At 38.3% G+C, this 18,181-nt stretch overlaps 1 protein-coding gene across 3 annotated transcripts in view; it reads left to right on the top strand.

Moving 5' to 3' along the window:
- The window catches only part of HCN1 (hyperpolarization activated cyclic nucleotide gated potassium channel 1), a 317,113-nt gene that overhangs the window by 149,242 nt on the left and 149,690 nt on the right, over positions 1-18,181 (top strand). For 2 of the 3 annotated variants that reach the window (XM_048849357.2, XM_048849358.2), the window contains exon 3: positions 17,349-17,510. The exons of the other annotated variant lie outside the window; for it this stretch is intronic. In XM_048849357.2, the coding sequence (XP_048705314.1) occupies positions 17,349-17,510 (162 nt within the window). The remainder of the gene's footprint in view (positions 1-17,348; positions 17,511-18,181) is intronic. 3 annotated transcript variants of the gene reach the window in all.

Below are 18,181 nucleotides of genomic sequence, written 5' to 3'. Positions count from 1 at the left end.
ATGTCTTGGGTGCTTCCCCAAATCATCTTTGTACTTTGTTCCATGTCTCCTTGTATGCTTGGGACATAGTCCCTAACATGGTTCAGAAAGCCATTCATCTTACCACCTTCAAATCCTTCCTTAAGACCCACTGACTTTGATTTCAGTATTGCAGGATCAAGCCTTTATTCTGATGTATTATGATGAGCTGGAATATTAGTTTCTAGTTTAGAAATGCAGGAATTCTGAAATTGAGGTTAGGTACAGTGCAAAAAGACCCAACAGTGATAAAATAAGAACAGACATGAATCGTCTCCTAAAAGCTCAAAGTGAGCCTTTTTGAGGTACAGCATATGTGGGATATCTTTCTTTTCACTCTTTCATGTGCCTCAGATGTACCTGGCTCTGGCTGGGACAAAAAAAAAAGAAGTTTCTTGAAGTATTTCTAGTCTGACTAGAAGCATGATGCCCAGGAAATCTAATGAAAAGGCCTACTCTTGAGAGGATTATAGGCTGGTTTTGCAGACTCAGATAAAGTTTTGATAAACACCCAGACTTTTAGGTATTTATGCAATCAGAACTTTTTGTATTGCATCCGTGTTCTTAAAATGTACAGTATGTTCAATTTCAGCTAATGTTGTCGGGGGTTGTGCATGCAATTTGAATATTAAAGAGTGACTAATTTTAAAGCGCTATATAAGGTTACATTTAGCAAATGTGTCTGTGTGGAAATAATTTCTGGCTATAAATGTTGGTTACATTTGCTCAATATTTATTTGGTACATTCTATTATTAATGTTGTGATACACTATTAACTGCTTGTACACTTTAAAGTATTTCCAGCAACACATTTATTATAATTTTGTTTTTTCTTTAAAAAAATAAACTAGACTTCAGTGGAAATACTGCATGATAGAAATAATGTGTATTATAAAGTAACAACAAACTACACTTGTGAATATTCCAATTAAACCTGGAGCCTCCCTTTGGCAGCAGAGACAGTTTTTGAAAGGGTCTGTTTTTTGTTTAGGGTTTAGAGAGAACTACAGTACATGGCTACAAGTGGAACCAAGACACTTGGAAAGGGAGCACTGGAAACATTAGGCGTGTTCTGTTCTTATTGTAAGATCAATAAAAGCAATGGCTACAGTTGTTGGAGAATTCCTGATTTGCTGTTTTGATTATAATGCTGTTCAACATGGTGCACCATTCCTATGTTTCGAGAGGGTAGAGTGCATTCAAATCAAAGCAATGAGAGTTTAGACAAAAGCTTTAACATGGGTGGGTTAGCATATGAGCACTTGTTGGGTTTCAATTTAAACACAGAAATAAAAAAGGCCCTCTGTCTCTTTAAGGATATAATTGCTGAAACATCTCTATCGTCCAAATCTGGACAAGCAGTAATAACAACAACTACATCAAATGCAAATGGTCAGGGCCATCCCTAGGCATATGCTACATATGCGGGGTGGGGATGGGGGGGGGAATGGAGGAGCTGGGGGGGGACTTAAAGTGACAGTGCGCTCACTGTTTCTCACACTTCCCTAAGACACACAGTCTCTCTCACACCCACATACACTCTGCCTCTCATGAGTCACAGTCCCCCAATACAGATTGTCTCTCTCACACACACACCCCACAGAGTCTCACAGTCACACACACACACACTGGCTCTCTGGCTTTCTCCCACGCGCTGGCTCTCTCTCACACACACATACACACACAGACACACGTATTATTGTTTCAGAGTAGCAGCCGTGTTAGTCTGTATTCGCAAAACAAAAGGAGGACTTGTGGCACCTTAGAGACTAACAAATGTATTTGAGCATAAGCTTTCGTGAGCTACAGCTCACTACATCGGATGTATTATTGTTGTTATTACTGCTTGGTACTTCCTGTCAAAGTGCTCATGGTGAGCCAGGAGTATTGAGGGCCTGCAGGAGGGCTGTGGGCTCTGGCAAGATGCAGCCCCCGTGTGACAGTGCGAAGCCTGCCTTGAGTCACTGCCGCAGCATCTGCTCTGTATGAAGCATGATGTGTGTCAGCAATGGGGGAGTTCTGGAGGTCCATGGGTGGGGGTGGTCGCTGTGCCACCTCAACACAGTGGGTCAACGGTGCCAGCTGGGGACCGCCTTCAGTGGAGCATAGGGGCACCAGTTTAATAATACTACGTAGGGCCCCCATAAATCCTAAGGATGGCCCTGCAAATGGTTTCTGGTATATCTTGCTTCAGTTTTCACTCAGGGCTGTTTTTATCACCCTGAGGAATCATGTGCCTAATGCCAATGAGGCTAATGAGCATTGCTGCAACCTGCTAATCTACCCTCCTTGTTACAAGAGTGCAGGGGAATTTTAACCCCTACACTTGCCAGACTTTGTGTAGGATCCATTCAATACTTCACAGTGGTACTCCCAAAAGTTAAACCCAGTCTTGCTTCAACCTTCCTCTTCCCTCCTCCATGGCTCTCCTAATAATTTCCGTTGCTCTCCGCTGGACTCTCTACAATTTGTCCACATCCTTTCTGTAGTGGGAGGGGAGGGCCAAAACTGGATGCAGAACTCCAGTGCCGAATAAAGGGAAATAATCACTGCCCTTGATCTGCTGGCAATGCTCCTACTAATGCAGCCCAATATGCCATTAGCCTTCTTGGCAACAAGGGCACACTGTTGACACACATCCAACTTCTCGTCCACTGTAATCCCCAGATCCTTTTCTAAGTGGCAGAACGGCCACTTAGCCAGTCGGTTCCCAGCCTATATCAGTGCATGGGATTCTTCCCTCCTAAGTGCCAGACTCTGCACTTGTCCTTGTTGAACCTCATCAGATTTCTTTTAGCCCAATCCTCCAAATTGTCTAGGTCACTCTGGACCCTATCCCTACCCTCCAGTGTATGTACCTCTCCCCTTAGTGTCATCTGTGAACTTGCTGAGGGTGCAATCCATCCCATCATCCAAATCATTAATGAAGATGTTGAACAAAACTGACCCCTGGGGCATTCTGCTTGATACCGGCTGCCAACTAGACATTGAACTGTTGATCACTTCCCATATTCCATCCACTGGGAATTCACCCCTCATTGTATCACTTCTGCCTTCCCCCAGAGATTCCATAAGGAGTGAGTAGCTTTACATTCTCTAGGGGCTTCACTGTTGGAGGAGAAGTGACTGACTTTGGGTGCCCATTTCAGAGATACATTTGCAGATACCTGATATTACCAACAACCTCCCCTCAGCATTAGGTCCCTTCATCAGTGTTGAGCATGGGTGATTTTATTTTTGTGATAAATTATATAAACTAGCCTGGAAAATTATTTACCAAAACTGTGTTGTGTTTTACCTGGATCAGGCAAAGTATATTTAACTCACATTAGCTGTTTTATAAATGGGTTCACTGGCACAGATATTTTCATTGTATTAATGGGGCCTTAACAATCTCTTCTGCCCTTCGTATGTGCACATAACTCCCACTGATACTAATGGACTTATACCCAAAAAGAAAAGTGAGACCTATTGTCCTTTTTATATGCAAGAATATCTCCCAAGCATGCTAAATACATGGGAATATTCTACAAGTACGTTTATACTGTATAGCAAAAGGAAATAAACCATTTATTAACTCTTTGTGAACACTTCGATCTAACTTCTTCCCTGGTCTAATTATTTTGCTCTTCACCAGTCAATCATTTGACCCACAAATTTACAGTTGAGGTAAATATCTATGCCAGAAAAATCCAAACCAAATTATGATTTTTCTCCCTGTTTTTGCTGGTCTTGTAACATTAAAAACTAAAAGTACTGCTATAATTATCTAGGGTATTTAGTATCCTTAAGTGAAATATTTACTGTGTTGTATTATGAGAGTTATTTCCCAAAGGTCAAATATTGCTGTCAATTTGTGGCAAAACTCCTACTGAAGTGAATGGAGTTGTATGAATAGAGTGAGGATAGTGTATAACTCTAGTGGTCCAATTCAGTAAACAATTTTATTTGCTGTGTAGTAGAAACTTATATTTCACTAAAGAAACAGTATGAACAATTTCTGTTTTGCAGATATAGAGTTGTATTTTTTTCTTGTATAGAGTCATAAAGCACAAAAGACCTATTTGCAATACAAACATCTATTAATACATTTTCCATAGTATTTAATGTAACTGTATACAAATGTGACCTATAAAGACATTCAGCATTAGAGTTCAACCTGAACGGGCACAGGTGAAGTGGCTGATCGCATTACTCTGCTTCTAAGGGAGACTGTGGCCTGCATGAGAACAAGCTAGCTGAGACTCAATCCAGACTGGAGGAGGGTAATGCTTGTTGCTTGAGGGAAGCGGAGGAGAAATAAGAGTTAATTGCTGGTGTAAAAATTATTGGTTTCTTTGGTACCATTGGCCATGATCTGGTTATCTGTACCGTGTGCAAATAGAATACAACAGCAACCATTAACATGTACATTTGGAATTTTGAAGAGGGTACTTTTTCAGGGCTTTAAGCAATTGTTAGCATAACTGACTGTGAACATAATGTTAAGGTGGGAAGTGTTTTGTTTTGTTTTTTGTTTTGGACAGGATTATAGGTCTGGCTGATAAAAGCAACTCTGTTGAGCTTGCGTACTTGGATTTGATTTAATACCCATGACTTTCTGATTTTAAAACAAAACAAAAAACCCAAATTGTGTTTATATGGAACTAATAGACACAGATTAGATGATTAAAAACTGTCTCATTGTTAGATTTCAAAATGTTGTTAACGTAGCAGTATTGATTAGTGGTGACATTTAAGCTAGGTCCACATGACCCATTATTGGTCCAACACTATTCAATATTTGTATCAACAATCTAGATGATGATATAAAATCTGTGCTGGAAAAGCTTGCAGATGACACAAAGATAGGTGGGGTAGTAAATAATGAGGAGGACAGGTTATGGTTAGAGTGATCTGAATTGGTTAAATGACCAAAATCCAACAAAACGTGTTTTAATAAAGCCAAATGCAAGGTAATACATCTGGGAACCAACTATAAACAGGTTATACCTACAGAATGGGGGACTCTGTCTTAGAAAGCAGTGACTCAGAGAAGGATTTAGGGGTCACTGTAGATAGTTGCCTCAACATGAGTTCTCAGTGCAATGCTGTGGCGAAAGGGGCTAATGGGGTCCTTTGTTGTATAAAAAAGGGGAATATCAAGTAGAGGTAGGGAAGAGATCTGTCCTCTATACACAGCATTAGTAAGACTGCTACTAGACTACTGTGTCTGGTATCTGCACTTAACGAAGGACGTGAAAATGCTGGAGAGAATTCAGAGGTGACTCACAAAAAAGTTCCAGGACTGGAAAACAAGCTTTACGATATACGACTTATGGAGCTCATCTTATTCAGCTTATCGAAGAGAAGTGACTTGGTCACAGTGCACAGGAAAAGATGGAAGTAGTAGGGTCTTTTCAATTTTGATGACAAAGGTATAACAAGAACCAGTGGTTGGAAGTTGGAGTTAGACAAATTCAAACTTGAAATAAGATAATTTTCTACCAATTAGGGTAATTAAACATTGGAACAGCTTACCAGGGAGGTGGAGGACTCACCATTGCTTTCCAAAAGATTTACCATAAACCACTTCTGGGAGAAATTATGTGACCTGTGTGCAGAGGGTTGTGCTTGGTGGTTATGGTGCTCCCTTCTGTTCTTGCAGTCTGTGAATGTGTACATCCTCCTGCTGTCCCCTTCCCTCATGGGCCATGGAGAGAAGAGGATTGATCACATTACCCTCACCATGCTCCTAACAATTGCAGCTCTGCAGGAAGACAATGACTATAATCAAATCTCACACTTCAGGTCTTCGGTCAGTCTCCTGCAGGGATAAGGAATTGTTTTTCCATGATGCCCATTGTCTTGATGTATCCTGGGAGAACACCTTCCTTTGAAGCATCAGAGATTGGCTACATCTAGATATGGGACACTATATAGGGTGGCTCAGTATCTTTTCTAAATTTCTGGATGGTGTGTCTTCTTGTTCCAATGCTCAGATTTGAGGTTAAGAAGGAATTTTCCCGCAGATCAAATTGGGAGGGACCTTGCGGGGTTCTCTCCAGTATGGGTCATGAAGGGCCTGCTGGAATAATCTGGAATATCTCTCAGTTCCTTGCTATTGCAGGGACCTCAGCATTGGTGACACCTTGGTCTCTCCTGTTTTCTGCCTGTAGCACAGAGTTCAGTTTCCTGAGGACTGACATGATTTGAACTAAAGTCTTTAGGTTTAATATAAGGGTATCTGCATGAAATGTATTGGGTTGTGTTATACAGGAGGTCAGACTACGTGATCTGATGGTCTGTTCTGGCCCTAAACACTATGAAACCAGAAGCTATGTCAGGAATAAACTGCCCTTTTGACTGAGGGCATAGCTCTGCCATTTGTGGATTGGGTTTGCAGTTTGAGGTGGGGGGAGGGGGTCAGGGTCTAGTTACATTCTCAGCTGCTATTAGCGAAGCAAAAGGCAGCTACTGCCAGGTTAGAGAATTCTGCTGGCAATTGTTATAGTCCTATTGCTACTAGAGTAGTGCCTCCAGAGGACATTTGTGAGTCTATTTATGTGTGAATTGCATTTCTAAGTGTAAGGGCACCCAGGCCTTAGAATGGATGTGTGTTTTTTAATAGTTAGTGCAAATCTAAATAAAGAAATAAAATCAAAACATAAATATTGCAAACCAAAACCCCAAGCAAGAAACATGAGTAGGCTGCTATGATGTAATTAACATATTACAACATATTACAGCTAGGCTGTTCTCAGTGGTGGCAGATGACAGAACAAAAAGCAATGGTCTCAAGTTGCAGTGTGGGAGGTCTAGGTTGGATATTCGGAAACACTATTTGACTAGGAGGGTTGTGAAGCACTGGAATGAGTTACCTATGGAGGTGGTGGAATCTCCATCCTTAGAGGTTTTTAAGGCCCAGCTTGACAAAGCCCTGGCTGGGATGATTTAGTTGGTGTTGATCCTGCTTTGAGCAGGGGATTGGACTAGATAACTTCCTGAGGTCTCTTCCAACCCTAATAGTTTATGATTCTTTATGGAGCCAGTTTTGAAGAAGAGTGCATCTTAAAAGCTCCTCATCAACTAAAGCCCAGGGAAAGGAAGGTTAGCTCTGGCAGACCTAAGAAGGTGCACCATTGAGGCTTGTAAGTGGTCAAGCAGAACACCTATGCTCCATAAGAACAGGGACTTTGTGTCTACAGAACTTGGATTTTAATGAGGGAGAGTAAGGCAAACAGGATTTAGACAAATATATGTCTATTAATTGTTTGTAATTGCTTTGTTGTTTATTTGTAACTTTTTCTATGCACTGTCACTCGCTTATCTTTGGATAGTCCTGCTCCTTCATAGAAGAGTCTTGTGAGGAGAGGAAGGATAGATTTATTCTGCTCTCCACTCAATAAGAAGAACATAGTGAGAAAGTGGGAAAGGAGCTGGGAAAGAGGAGAAGGGGGAGCCACTTGTCATGTCATAATTGGGGAAAAAAGGAGATTTCACATGAAAGATTGTTGTTCTAATATGAAGAGTATTCTAATAACCTTTGCAAAAATGAAATAATGACAGTACTATCAAATCAATGATATAATGTATATTATGCGTATCTGTTACTTGTCAAATATTTTTCTAACAATATATATCAAACAGTTTTGTGATACCTTTCATGAAAATGAAACCATGAAAGACTTATCAATCCAATATGACTGTGAGATATATTTCTACATCTAATATATAATGGTATACAGACATTTTGGACTAATAGTAGTTTCACTCTTTCATTTTCACAAAGGTTATTAGAATACTCTGTTTATCAGAACAATGAACAATTTAGGAGGGGAAGCAGATTTTTAAAATAAAACATTTTTTGAGATTTTCTGCCCCTAAGTCTAACTTAGTTCTGTCCTTCGCTGGTTACTATTTGTTTTTTAAAGTGGGGGGGCGGGGGGCGGGGTTGGGTTTGGTGTTTTTTGTTTTTGTTTTTTTTGCATTAGTAAGTTATGGTTTTGGTAACATTTTTATGCATGTTTCAGAAGTCATAGGAATGAACTATTTGTATTTGAAGTTAGGCAATACATAGTGAGGGTCTGCCAACAGATATTAAGTTTATACAAAAGACAATTATGATTATATAATATGTTTTAAAAATGCCAGTCGTCAACTCTGTGCTGTACAAAACATACCGAAAGACACTTCCTCCTAAGAATTTTCAAGCTAAGGACCAGATTGTTCCATTTGGGTAGAGCCCTGAATAAGTAGTGATGCAGAGCTTCATAGCCCTGGGAGGAGGTTGGAGAAGGATTGTCCTTTGGTAGGACAACTCCTGGCTGCAGGATGGAGCGAGTGCATTGGATGGTGTATCTTGTTCCTCTGTTGTTCCCAGCCTACTCTTCTGGACAGTACAAAGGGGGATGGTCCTTGCCCCTTCCTGCTCCAGCATTGCAATTGACTTTGGCCTTTGTGTGGGATGATGGGAAGAAGCACCTTTCACCCTTGCTCCCCGCCACCCACTGCACACAGGCACAAGCACATAGGAAACACTGACTCTAACTAAGCAGAGGAAACATACCAGACAAAAATGTCCTAGGCATCTAGAGAGTGTTTCTATTTTAGTGCTGTGGGTTTGTTTGTGTTTCATGGCTGTGAAACAGTATTTCTGACATCAGCGGTTTGAAATTGTTGGACTTTATGGAAGAAGTTAGTTAATTCACATAGCACTGCTAATTTGCTTCATAAAATATATATAGCAGATGAATAAAGTTTGCTTTCTGAGCTATACTAGACCTTTCCAACACCGGCCTAAATCTTTCTCCAGAAAATTAGTTGCATTATAGCTTTCATGTTTAACCATGATTTAGAGCTCTGCCACATTTATATGTGGTGGTGCAATTCCTTTTGCTACTCACAAACTGGCTTCCATTTGTACATGCCTTGGAGTGGAATAAATGTGGCTTGTGTAATAAATTGAATGTCACATTGACTAGATCTAGAAAGTAATTTTAAAAGGTCAAGTAAAATAGGCTGCTCTCAGCTCTTTTTTCTGGATATGTTTGATTAAAATAGTTTGTTCTGTTTATTAAAACTCTGCTGTTTCCCTCCAGGGTCAGCTAAAGGGAATGCAGATTGTTATACTTGTCAGCATTTTAAAGTTCTGAATATAACTAGATTAAGTAGTGTTGTATACCTTTCCCCACTACACAATTATTAGCTATAAAATTGGTATGATAAAATTAACCACACACATCAGGATTCAGTTGAGTTCACAATGTACATTTAGGCATATCCAAGCATTCCAATCAATAGGAGTTCAAGCTATTTTTCCAGACATAGTTTCAGTTTAGAATGTTGTAACTGGTTACAAAATACATAGACCCATCAGGCCAGACTATTTCCCACTGAGATCAAATGGAATGATTGTGCTAACAGTTGGATCAGGACCACACTGTCTCACTGATCTTTACAGATCTGATCTTTACAGAGAATTCCTATAGACATCAATATCTGGAATATGTAGTGCAGAATATATGAAATGACAATGTAGAGCAGTGGTTCTCCACCAGGGTTCCAGCGGTTCTGCCAAGCAGGACAGGTGTTAGACTTGCTGGGCCCAGGGCAATTGCCCATCTTGCTACCCCTTAACGCTGGCCCTAGCTTTTATGTGCAGAAAACCAGTTATTGAGGCACAGGTGGTCTGTGGAGTTTTTATAGCATGTTTGGGGGGAGGGACTCCGAAAGTAAAAGATTGAGAACCCCTGATGAATCCCAAAGAGAATCCCAAAGAGCTCGTATTGATTTAAATGGGCCCCTCAAGCCGGTACAAATGGTGTCCAAAAGAAAGGCTTTATTCTTTCTCCCGCTCCCTCTTTAAATTATTTTATTTCTTGTGGAGCTTTGCCACTATGTAACTATTATCTTGCTGGAGACCACATGAAAAGTAAGCTCATATAGGAGACTCTGCATCTTACAGTTTTCAGTCTGTCTCCATGTGCTGTTCTGAAGAATAAAACCAGTAATTTCAGACTGATAGAGAGAAGGAAGCAAAAAGAATGTAATTTTTATTACTAATATTTATTCCATGCAGTCTGTTTTAATGTTCTATTGTTGAGCTTTAGATTTGATTTCAGAAAACTCTCGGAATCACTGTCCACAGGCAACTTTTCAGATCTGCCCACAGTGGTTATTTAATATTTCAGACTCTGTGTGCAGTTTCCTTTAGTTCAAGTGTCATCTCATGTTGCCTGCAGCAGGATGCAAATCATGCTCTGAGAATTAAAAGAAAGATACTGTTGCCAATTGTGCCAGTCTTTCAATACTGAGCACCCTTGACACCAAAGCAGTTCTACAAAATGGTTGTGGGGAAGAAGTATCTGAACAAATTCCATGGCATCACAGTTTGTAACACATTTTCCAAGCACTCCTCAGATTTTTGCCGTCCTCTAAGAGTTAATGGCATTTACCCAAAACAACCTGAAAATCAACACACAAAAGCAGCAGGGATTAACTGTCTGCATTCCCTGACATGGAGTTCAATAGATATATTATTAACTTAATATGACAGCCCGTCTCCAGAATCATTAAGGAAGAGAGCTGGCAGTTAGGACTGCAACAGTTCTTTGTCTTGAGTGAAAAATCAGAGCTAAAAGTTCTGTACTTCGGGGTATGCACTGTATTGTATATATGGAAGACAGCAGTCTGCTTTTTCCTCCACACATGGGAGTGAAAAGAGTCATTACTAAAGTGTGAGTGAAAACTGAGATAATCAGGGAAGCTCTTTGACTCTTAGAGCAAATTTCTATTCTTAACAAGTAGGTGTTGCCAAATCGTTCATAACTGAATTCACCCAAAGGTTATATTTCAGCCATATTAAATTAAAGGGACATTGTCAGCTTAGGTTAGGGAGAAAACTTCAGGTTCAAATGTAATGGAAAGAGGTTATAAAATTAATATAAAAATGATTTTGATTTTTAAGAAATCAGTGAAAACAGATTTTTATAGGTAAATAGTTTCCTGAAGTTTTTTCAAACTGAACATTTTAGCATTGTTAGTGCATAAAAGCCAGATAGCAAAATGGACAAATGGTCGGAAGTAGTACATAGTATTTTTGTCTAATCAGAGTTAAATGCAAATAGTAAACAAAGACAGAAAAGCAATGGAAGATACATTAGGTTTTATTTTTTCCCTGTTTTAGTAATTTAAGGTGGTGTTAGTTAAAATTGTTTAAATATATTGGCCAATTTTTTCAAACCTTGGTGCTGAAGTGAGACTCCTCAGTCCACATTTAAGTACCAAAATAAAAGTGGTCTGACTTTCGGAGGTGTTCAGTACCTGCAGTTCTCACTGACTTATACAGGATTTGTAGGTGGAGTGCACTTATGAAAATCAGGCCACTTATATTTAGATGTCTGAGTATGGATTTAGTAGCCTAACTTTAGGTACAAAGGTTTAAAGCTTTAGCTATTAATTTTATCTTGATAGTGTCTCTTTTAATGTCAAAGTATCTGGCTTAAACTCTTGGTCCCACAAAATGGGAGTTAGGTGACCTAAGTCCTATTCCTGGCTCTGGTATGCCTTCTTTGCTGCAGTTTGGCCAATTCACTAATGGTTGAAATTGGAAAGACTATAGATTTCTCTGAACTTTCTGTATCTCTGTTACCCTATAGAAAAATTTTATTGTCCCCATTTTATACATCTCATAGGAGTTTTGGTGAGGCTTAACTCATGAATGTTTGTAAAGTACTTTGTGATACCCTGTATGTGTACCAGAATGTCTTCCAGTAAGCATTATTGTTACGGTTATTAATTTACTTCAGTGTTATGACAATTGTTCTACTATGTCAATAGAAAATGTTACATAACAGATTTCTGAGATAGGTTATTTGCTCTGTTAGTGAAAAATATATCAAAGGAGTCTTTATCAGTACTATGACTGAATGTAGTGGTGTTAAAGCCAGTGGATACATTGTAGTCAAAGGGGCTTAACACATGTACAAAGTTTGGGGTTTTTTTTTGTGTTTCTCTAGATCATTTATAAACTCAAATTACGGTTCTGGGGATGCTCTGTAAAATCTGCAGTGGTTTGGGATCCAGGTATTTTGAGAACTCACATCTCACTACCTGCTTTACATTGATAATTGATCCTTCGGGGTACACAGGCTTGCAGCACGAACATATACATAGGAAGGACCCAATGGAAGGTTGTTTTCAATTAAGGCTTCTCTAAATCTGCAATTTGCTACTGCACACTTTTTTGCTCAGATTCTCAATTTATTGATCTTTAGGATATGTTGTAAAATGTGTCTATTTAAATAGACCTTTTCAGGAGGTTTAGCTTCTAGAGAGCTTGTCAAAATATAATATTTGGAAGGAAAGTTTGGAAAACTTTTTAATTTTTTTCTTCAAAACTTTATAGGAAACCAATGCATTTTTCAACAAAAAGTTGAAAAACAAAATTTTGGTTTTTTTCTCCCTCAACCTGTTTCTTTACCATTCCTCCCCTTTTTTTTTTATCTTGCCACTGAGAAAAGAGGGAAAGGGGGAAAAACAGATGGGAAGAATCCCCAATTTGAAACATTTCTTTGTTATTTACCACTATCAAAAAACAAAAAAACAAAAACCACACAGAAAACTTCAAAAGAAACAAAAAATGTCCCTGAAAATTTTCATTTAAAAACAATTTTTCATTGAAAATTTATTCAAATATGTGCACTGGATGATTTGAGGATTTTTATTATTTCATTGATATTCATAAGGTAATTTTATGCAGCACAAAGATATCGTAATAAGCACTATAAAATGATAGAATATGTAAACACTTAACTTATGAACAGAAGTGCTAAAATAGGATGGATAAACAGTATGGTTGAAATGCTAATTTAATATACCACACTAAGCTATTTAGATAATATCGAGAACACAATAATGCATGTGTAATACTGATCCTGAATGCTAAGAAATACAGGAGTCATTCCTTGAGTGGAAGCTTTCACAAACAATGAAAGATTACAGTGTCACATACTGACTATTCACTCCTCTTATGGAGTGTGGATTCACATAAAAATTTCAACACGTGCTATTGCTCTTATAATGTATGATCACTGTTGTAAAGGCACACCACTAATGAAGAGACAGACATACCTGAATGGTGACAAAAGGACAAAACTTTATTCAGGCCAGCCATTTTTACAGGATAAGCATTGGGACAGTCCTTACCAAATCCAGCCAAACTAATGGTTTCCCAGTTTGCACACACAATCCCAGACCCAGCCAGAATCCCTCACTAAAACCCAAAGATTTGAGCAGAGTGCCTCAACTACTAGGCTTAAATTTTAACCTCCCCCTGTGATTGCTCCTTATTTATATTAATCCTTGTGGCTCATAGGAAGAGCCACATTGGATAGCAAGCAGTTTCACCAGGCAACCAGGGACTGATGTTGCCTTATGCTACTATTGTTACTGTAACAGCGTAGGTGTCATGTTAGTACCCTACAGTAGTTCATGTAAATTTCTCTGGTAGTGCAATCACTCACTTGCTTTGTTATGCATTCCGTATTTATTCCCCACATCACCTCAGTGAGTAATATCCAGTTTAAAGGGTCTAAAATAAAGATGGATCTGAATCAAGTGCACACAAATAAACTTCTCCAAACTTTGGGAAAGCATAAATCAAGATCTGAGCTTTGCTTGTGAGGCCCTTCCCCAGCCCAAAACTATGCCAACGGTGGAACTTGCCCAAGTGAAATGGCTTTGACTAATCAATTTTTATGCATTCATGTCTAGTGGGTACATGCACAATCATCTTTGCTTAGAGTAGAGGGATGAGAGTTAGGAGATCTGTATTTTGTTCCCAGCTCTGTCAGTGTGAGTTTGGGAAAGTCACGTCGGGCCAGGGTTTCAAATGCTCAGCACCGAAAATAAGGACAATACTTTCAGAAGAGCTATGCTCTCATTTAGGCATCTAAGAAAGGGGAAGATTTTGATCTCAACACTCAACAACTCCTATTGTCACACTTCTGACCAAATTTTCTGAAGAACTCAGCACCCAATGTATTGATTTTTTTTTTATTGAAAATCTCCCCACTTACTTTGGTGTGTAAATGAAAGCCAAGCTCCTTTTGAAAATATGGCCCAATTGCTGACAGAGCTCTTCTAAACTTCTAACCCTTAATCTTCTGCTTTAGTATCTCCAGCTGTAAAATAGGGATGTTACCATGTATGTTAGTGCAACATTTGAAGAGTCTGGGTGAAGGTACAAAGTATGTGCAAACCATGTATTGCTACTAACTAAATTTCCCAGATTTGTTTGTCATAACTAGAATAGGTACTCTGGCTGAAATCATAGCTCCACTGGAGTCAGTGGCCAGGCTCCCAATTCAATAGGGTTGGAATTTCACTTCCAGAAGTGTTTATGGTTGCAGTAAATGTATCTTGACAGATAGTTGCCCAATTGCAGCTCAGCTTGGGGCATTCCTCGACTGTACATATTCCATATTATTTACTGTCAATTTTTTTAAATAAAGTCATTTCCTGCCTAGTCTCTAGGTGCATTCCATGCAACAAAAAAACACAACTTTTAAATCAAAATAAGCAATTGCATCTCTATTTATTTAAAATTTCTAAACAGCAAAACCAATTTTTTTCTGTTTATTCCCATTTGCAGTAAGTTCTCCATGAACTTCCAGTACCACAGCCTGAGTTCTGACAGGAATGAAATGGTATTTGGGTAACACATGACATTTTGAATAATGTTATAAGCACCTCTCACCCATTTCTATCAGAATTGGGACTTGGGACAAATATTTTAACAATAGCATGGCTGAGAGAAAAATACTTTATACATAACATTAGTATCTAGATAAGTGTTTGAATATCCTAAGTAGTTTTGGATTTTAGATTGAGAAATACATTATAATTTTTCAGTTTTAAAGTAGGGCACATTCCATCTAACAGAAAATATCAGCCATGTTTTGGAAGGTGCCTAATGTGATCTCAAAATATTTCATTTGTACTCATTTACACATGCAAGTAATAGAAACTGTGCATTCAGTTTACATATTTAACAGTTTACCTATACAAATTCCACATGCAAATTCTATGTAAAATTGCATGTGCAAATACGGAGGTAATTTTTAAAATCATTGTCTTTGTTCGGTAAGTTTAATTGATTCACAAATTTTAAGGCCAGAAGGGACCAAGGAACATAATGATTATGTAGTCTGACCTCTTACTATGTCACGTAGGAGGTTCTTAATGTATCATGTAAAAGGTTATAATTTGGAGTAAAAATCAACAGGATCTTCAGTAAAAATAATTTCAACTGAGCTTCAATGGCATTCATAGATTCAGTGTAACAGTACATAATGTGTTTGTGTAATGTCTGTAATATGATGTTGCTGTAGATTCTCTTCACATGCTAAACCCATAGCATATTTGTTCATCATCCTCAGCAAAATTATCTTTATTCCTTCTTCCCTCCCTCAAAAGGAAGTTTATTTTTGGAGGACTGTATGGTCTTCCCTCTTCCTGTTCCCTCCTCCAGTCTTTGTTAAGAGCAGTTAGATCCTTTTTTCTTCTTTTCCCTTGCTACCCTCTATCCCCACCTGCAGGAAAGTTGATTCTGGGTTTCTGTGGGAAACTGTTGCCCTTTTTCAGCAGTAAGGACTCAGGTTTCCTAACTCAATTTCATATGGGAAATTATATTCTATTTAAAAACGCCCTTCAAATTTTGTATAGACAGGGCAATCTTCATCTTCTTACCTGAACTGTTGGATAATGTTGGTGTGCACTGTTAAACAGGTAGCACATTTTACCCTGGAGCTGGCTGCATTTCAGGAGTAGCTAAATTGAATCACATAAAATATTAATAGTTCGGAAAATGTTTTAAGATACTGTGTACATATTTCCTCTAGATGTGGGACATAATTCTTATTTTGTATGTCAGTGAACAAAGTGTCTTTGCTTCTGAACATGCTAATTATGTCTGGCAACATTGCCCTTAATAAGCTGTTAAATGTATGTGGCGTATGGGTATTTGCATGTTCTCAAGCATGTATTTATATAGGGGTTTTTTTTCATTGTAAAGGACAATGCAGATACAATCATTTTTGTCCAGCAATGAAGGGATTAATTGAACACACCAAATTATAATGAGTTGGTCCAGGTGTTTTGGAAATTGCTATACGTTAGGAAAATTAATAGTGTTTAATAACCATGAAATCTACACTTCCATCTGTATGATTGTGGTATAGTAGGGCAGGTGTTTGTGTACTGAATTGTGAAATCAACAAAGAATACAGGAATATGACCCCAATATGATTAAAGGCTGTTTCATACTCTTCATTTTCTTCATTTATATTTAGCACATATTGAAAAGGGACTGAACACACACACAGATATATTAGCATAAAACAACTATGAAAGATTGAAGGAAAATTCTTGTGAAATTTCTCATTTGAAGATGCTTAAATATTACATTGACAGGTATCTTAATATAGATTAAATTATATGACATTAGATTAAATAGATGAAACAAAGATATAAAGCTAGTTTTTAGATCTGGACATCTCCTTCACTGCACAGTGTACCATATATGGAGGTGAAAATTTGGGGAATTGTGCTCTTGTAGGTATTATAGTAGTCTGAGTGGTAGGATTTATGGAATCTGTTCTGTTCTGTCATTGTCTTTTGCATGACATTGGGCACTTAGCATTTTTATGTCTTAGTCTGCTTACCTGTAAAATGGAAATAGTAATAACTACTTTCACTGGTGAGGCATAATTAATATTTGTTAAGTACTTTAAGATCCTCAGGTGAAATCTTTAAAACATGATTTGAGGACTTCAGTAACTCAGCCAGAGGTTGAGTCTGTTATAGGAGTGGGTGAGGTTTTGTGGCGTGCAATGTGCAGGAGGTCAGACTAAATGATCATGATGGTCCCTTCTGGCCTTAAAGTCTATGAATCTATGAAAGGCACTATAGAAGTGTAAAATATTGGCATTATATGTGGAATATGGTGATGTGATTTTATATAATAAATTAATCCCAAAGTATGGTAAGAAAATCACAGTGTTTCTTAAAAAGAACAGGAGTACTTGTGGCACCTTAGAGACTGACAAATTTATTTGAGCATAAGCTTTCGTGAGCTACAGCTCACTTCATCGAAGCTTATGCTCAAATAAATTTGTTAGTCTCTAAGGTGCCACAAGTACTCCTTTTCTTTCTGCGAATACAGACTAACACGGCTGCTACTCTGGAACAGTGTTTCTTGCATCTCTTTAGTTTGCTTGGATGAGAAAAATCTCATGTTGTATAACCTGAATTTCATCACATAAATAATTTGTAATTTTTGTCTCCAGATTTTCCATATGACATATGATCTGGCCAGTGCTGTGGTGAGAATCTTTAATCTAATTGGAATGATGCTACTTCTTTGCCACTGGGATGGTTGTCTTCAGTTTTTAGTACCATTACTTCAGGATTTCCCACCAGATTGCTGGGTGTCCCTAAATGGTATGGTTGTAAGTATTGTTCATTTTTCATTGTGTTTTTTCAAATATTTTTCTAAATTGTCAGTAAACTGCTAGTTAAAATTTTTAATGGGAAAAAAGTACATAGTAATACATTGCACTACATGTTAACATTTAAGATTGCCTTTTTCTTTTGTTGGTTGACTGACTACTAACTTTTTTTTAATCCGAACCACCGAATCACAGCTAGAGCTAGTTGTTCTCCATGACTGACCAAAACCAGAAGATATTTCAGTTTTAAAATCATCTTTATCTATCAATCCCCACTCTCTCAGCAAACTACCAAGAAGAAAGTTGGATGAAGTTTAGTATGAACTTTTAAAAAAGACTAGGAGGTATGGCTGGCCAGAAAAGATTTCCATTTTACAAAAATTTGTTCCAGTGCAGCAACAGGAGAAGGTGAGAAACAGCATGTCTAATTGAGAGCTGGGACTTGAACCCGGGTCTCCTACTCACCTGGGATATGGGAGACCCAGGTTCAAGTCTATGCTCTGAATTGGGCATAGCAGGCACAGAGTATCCAGCATCCCAACTAACTGCCCTAACCACACTGTATGTTCTGGGCTCTTGCACTCTCCTCACTCACCAAAAATGACATCCTGGGCCTGAGAAATCTTAACTATGAACATTTTGTCAAAAAACTGGCATTTTTCAACTGGAAA

Source organism: Caretta caretta, chromosome 5 (genome assembly GCF_965140235.1).
Source record: "Caretta caretta isolate rCarCar2 chromosome 5, rCarCar1.hap1, whole genome shotgun sequence".
Lineage (NCBI taxonomy): Eukaryota > Metazoa > Chordata > Testudines > Cheloniidae > Caretta > Caretta caretta.
The sequence above is the reverse complement of the archived record's forward strand: the minus strand, read 5'-3'. Positions and strand labels throughout refer to the sequence as shown.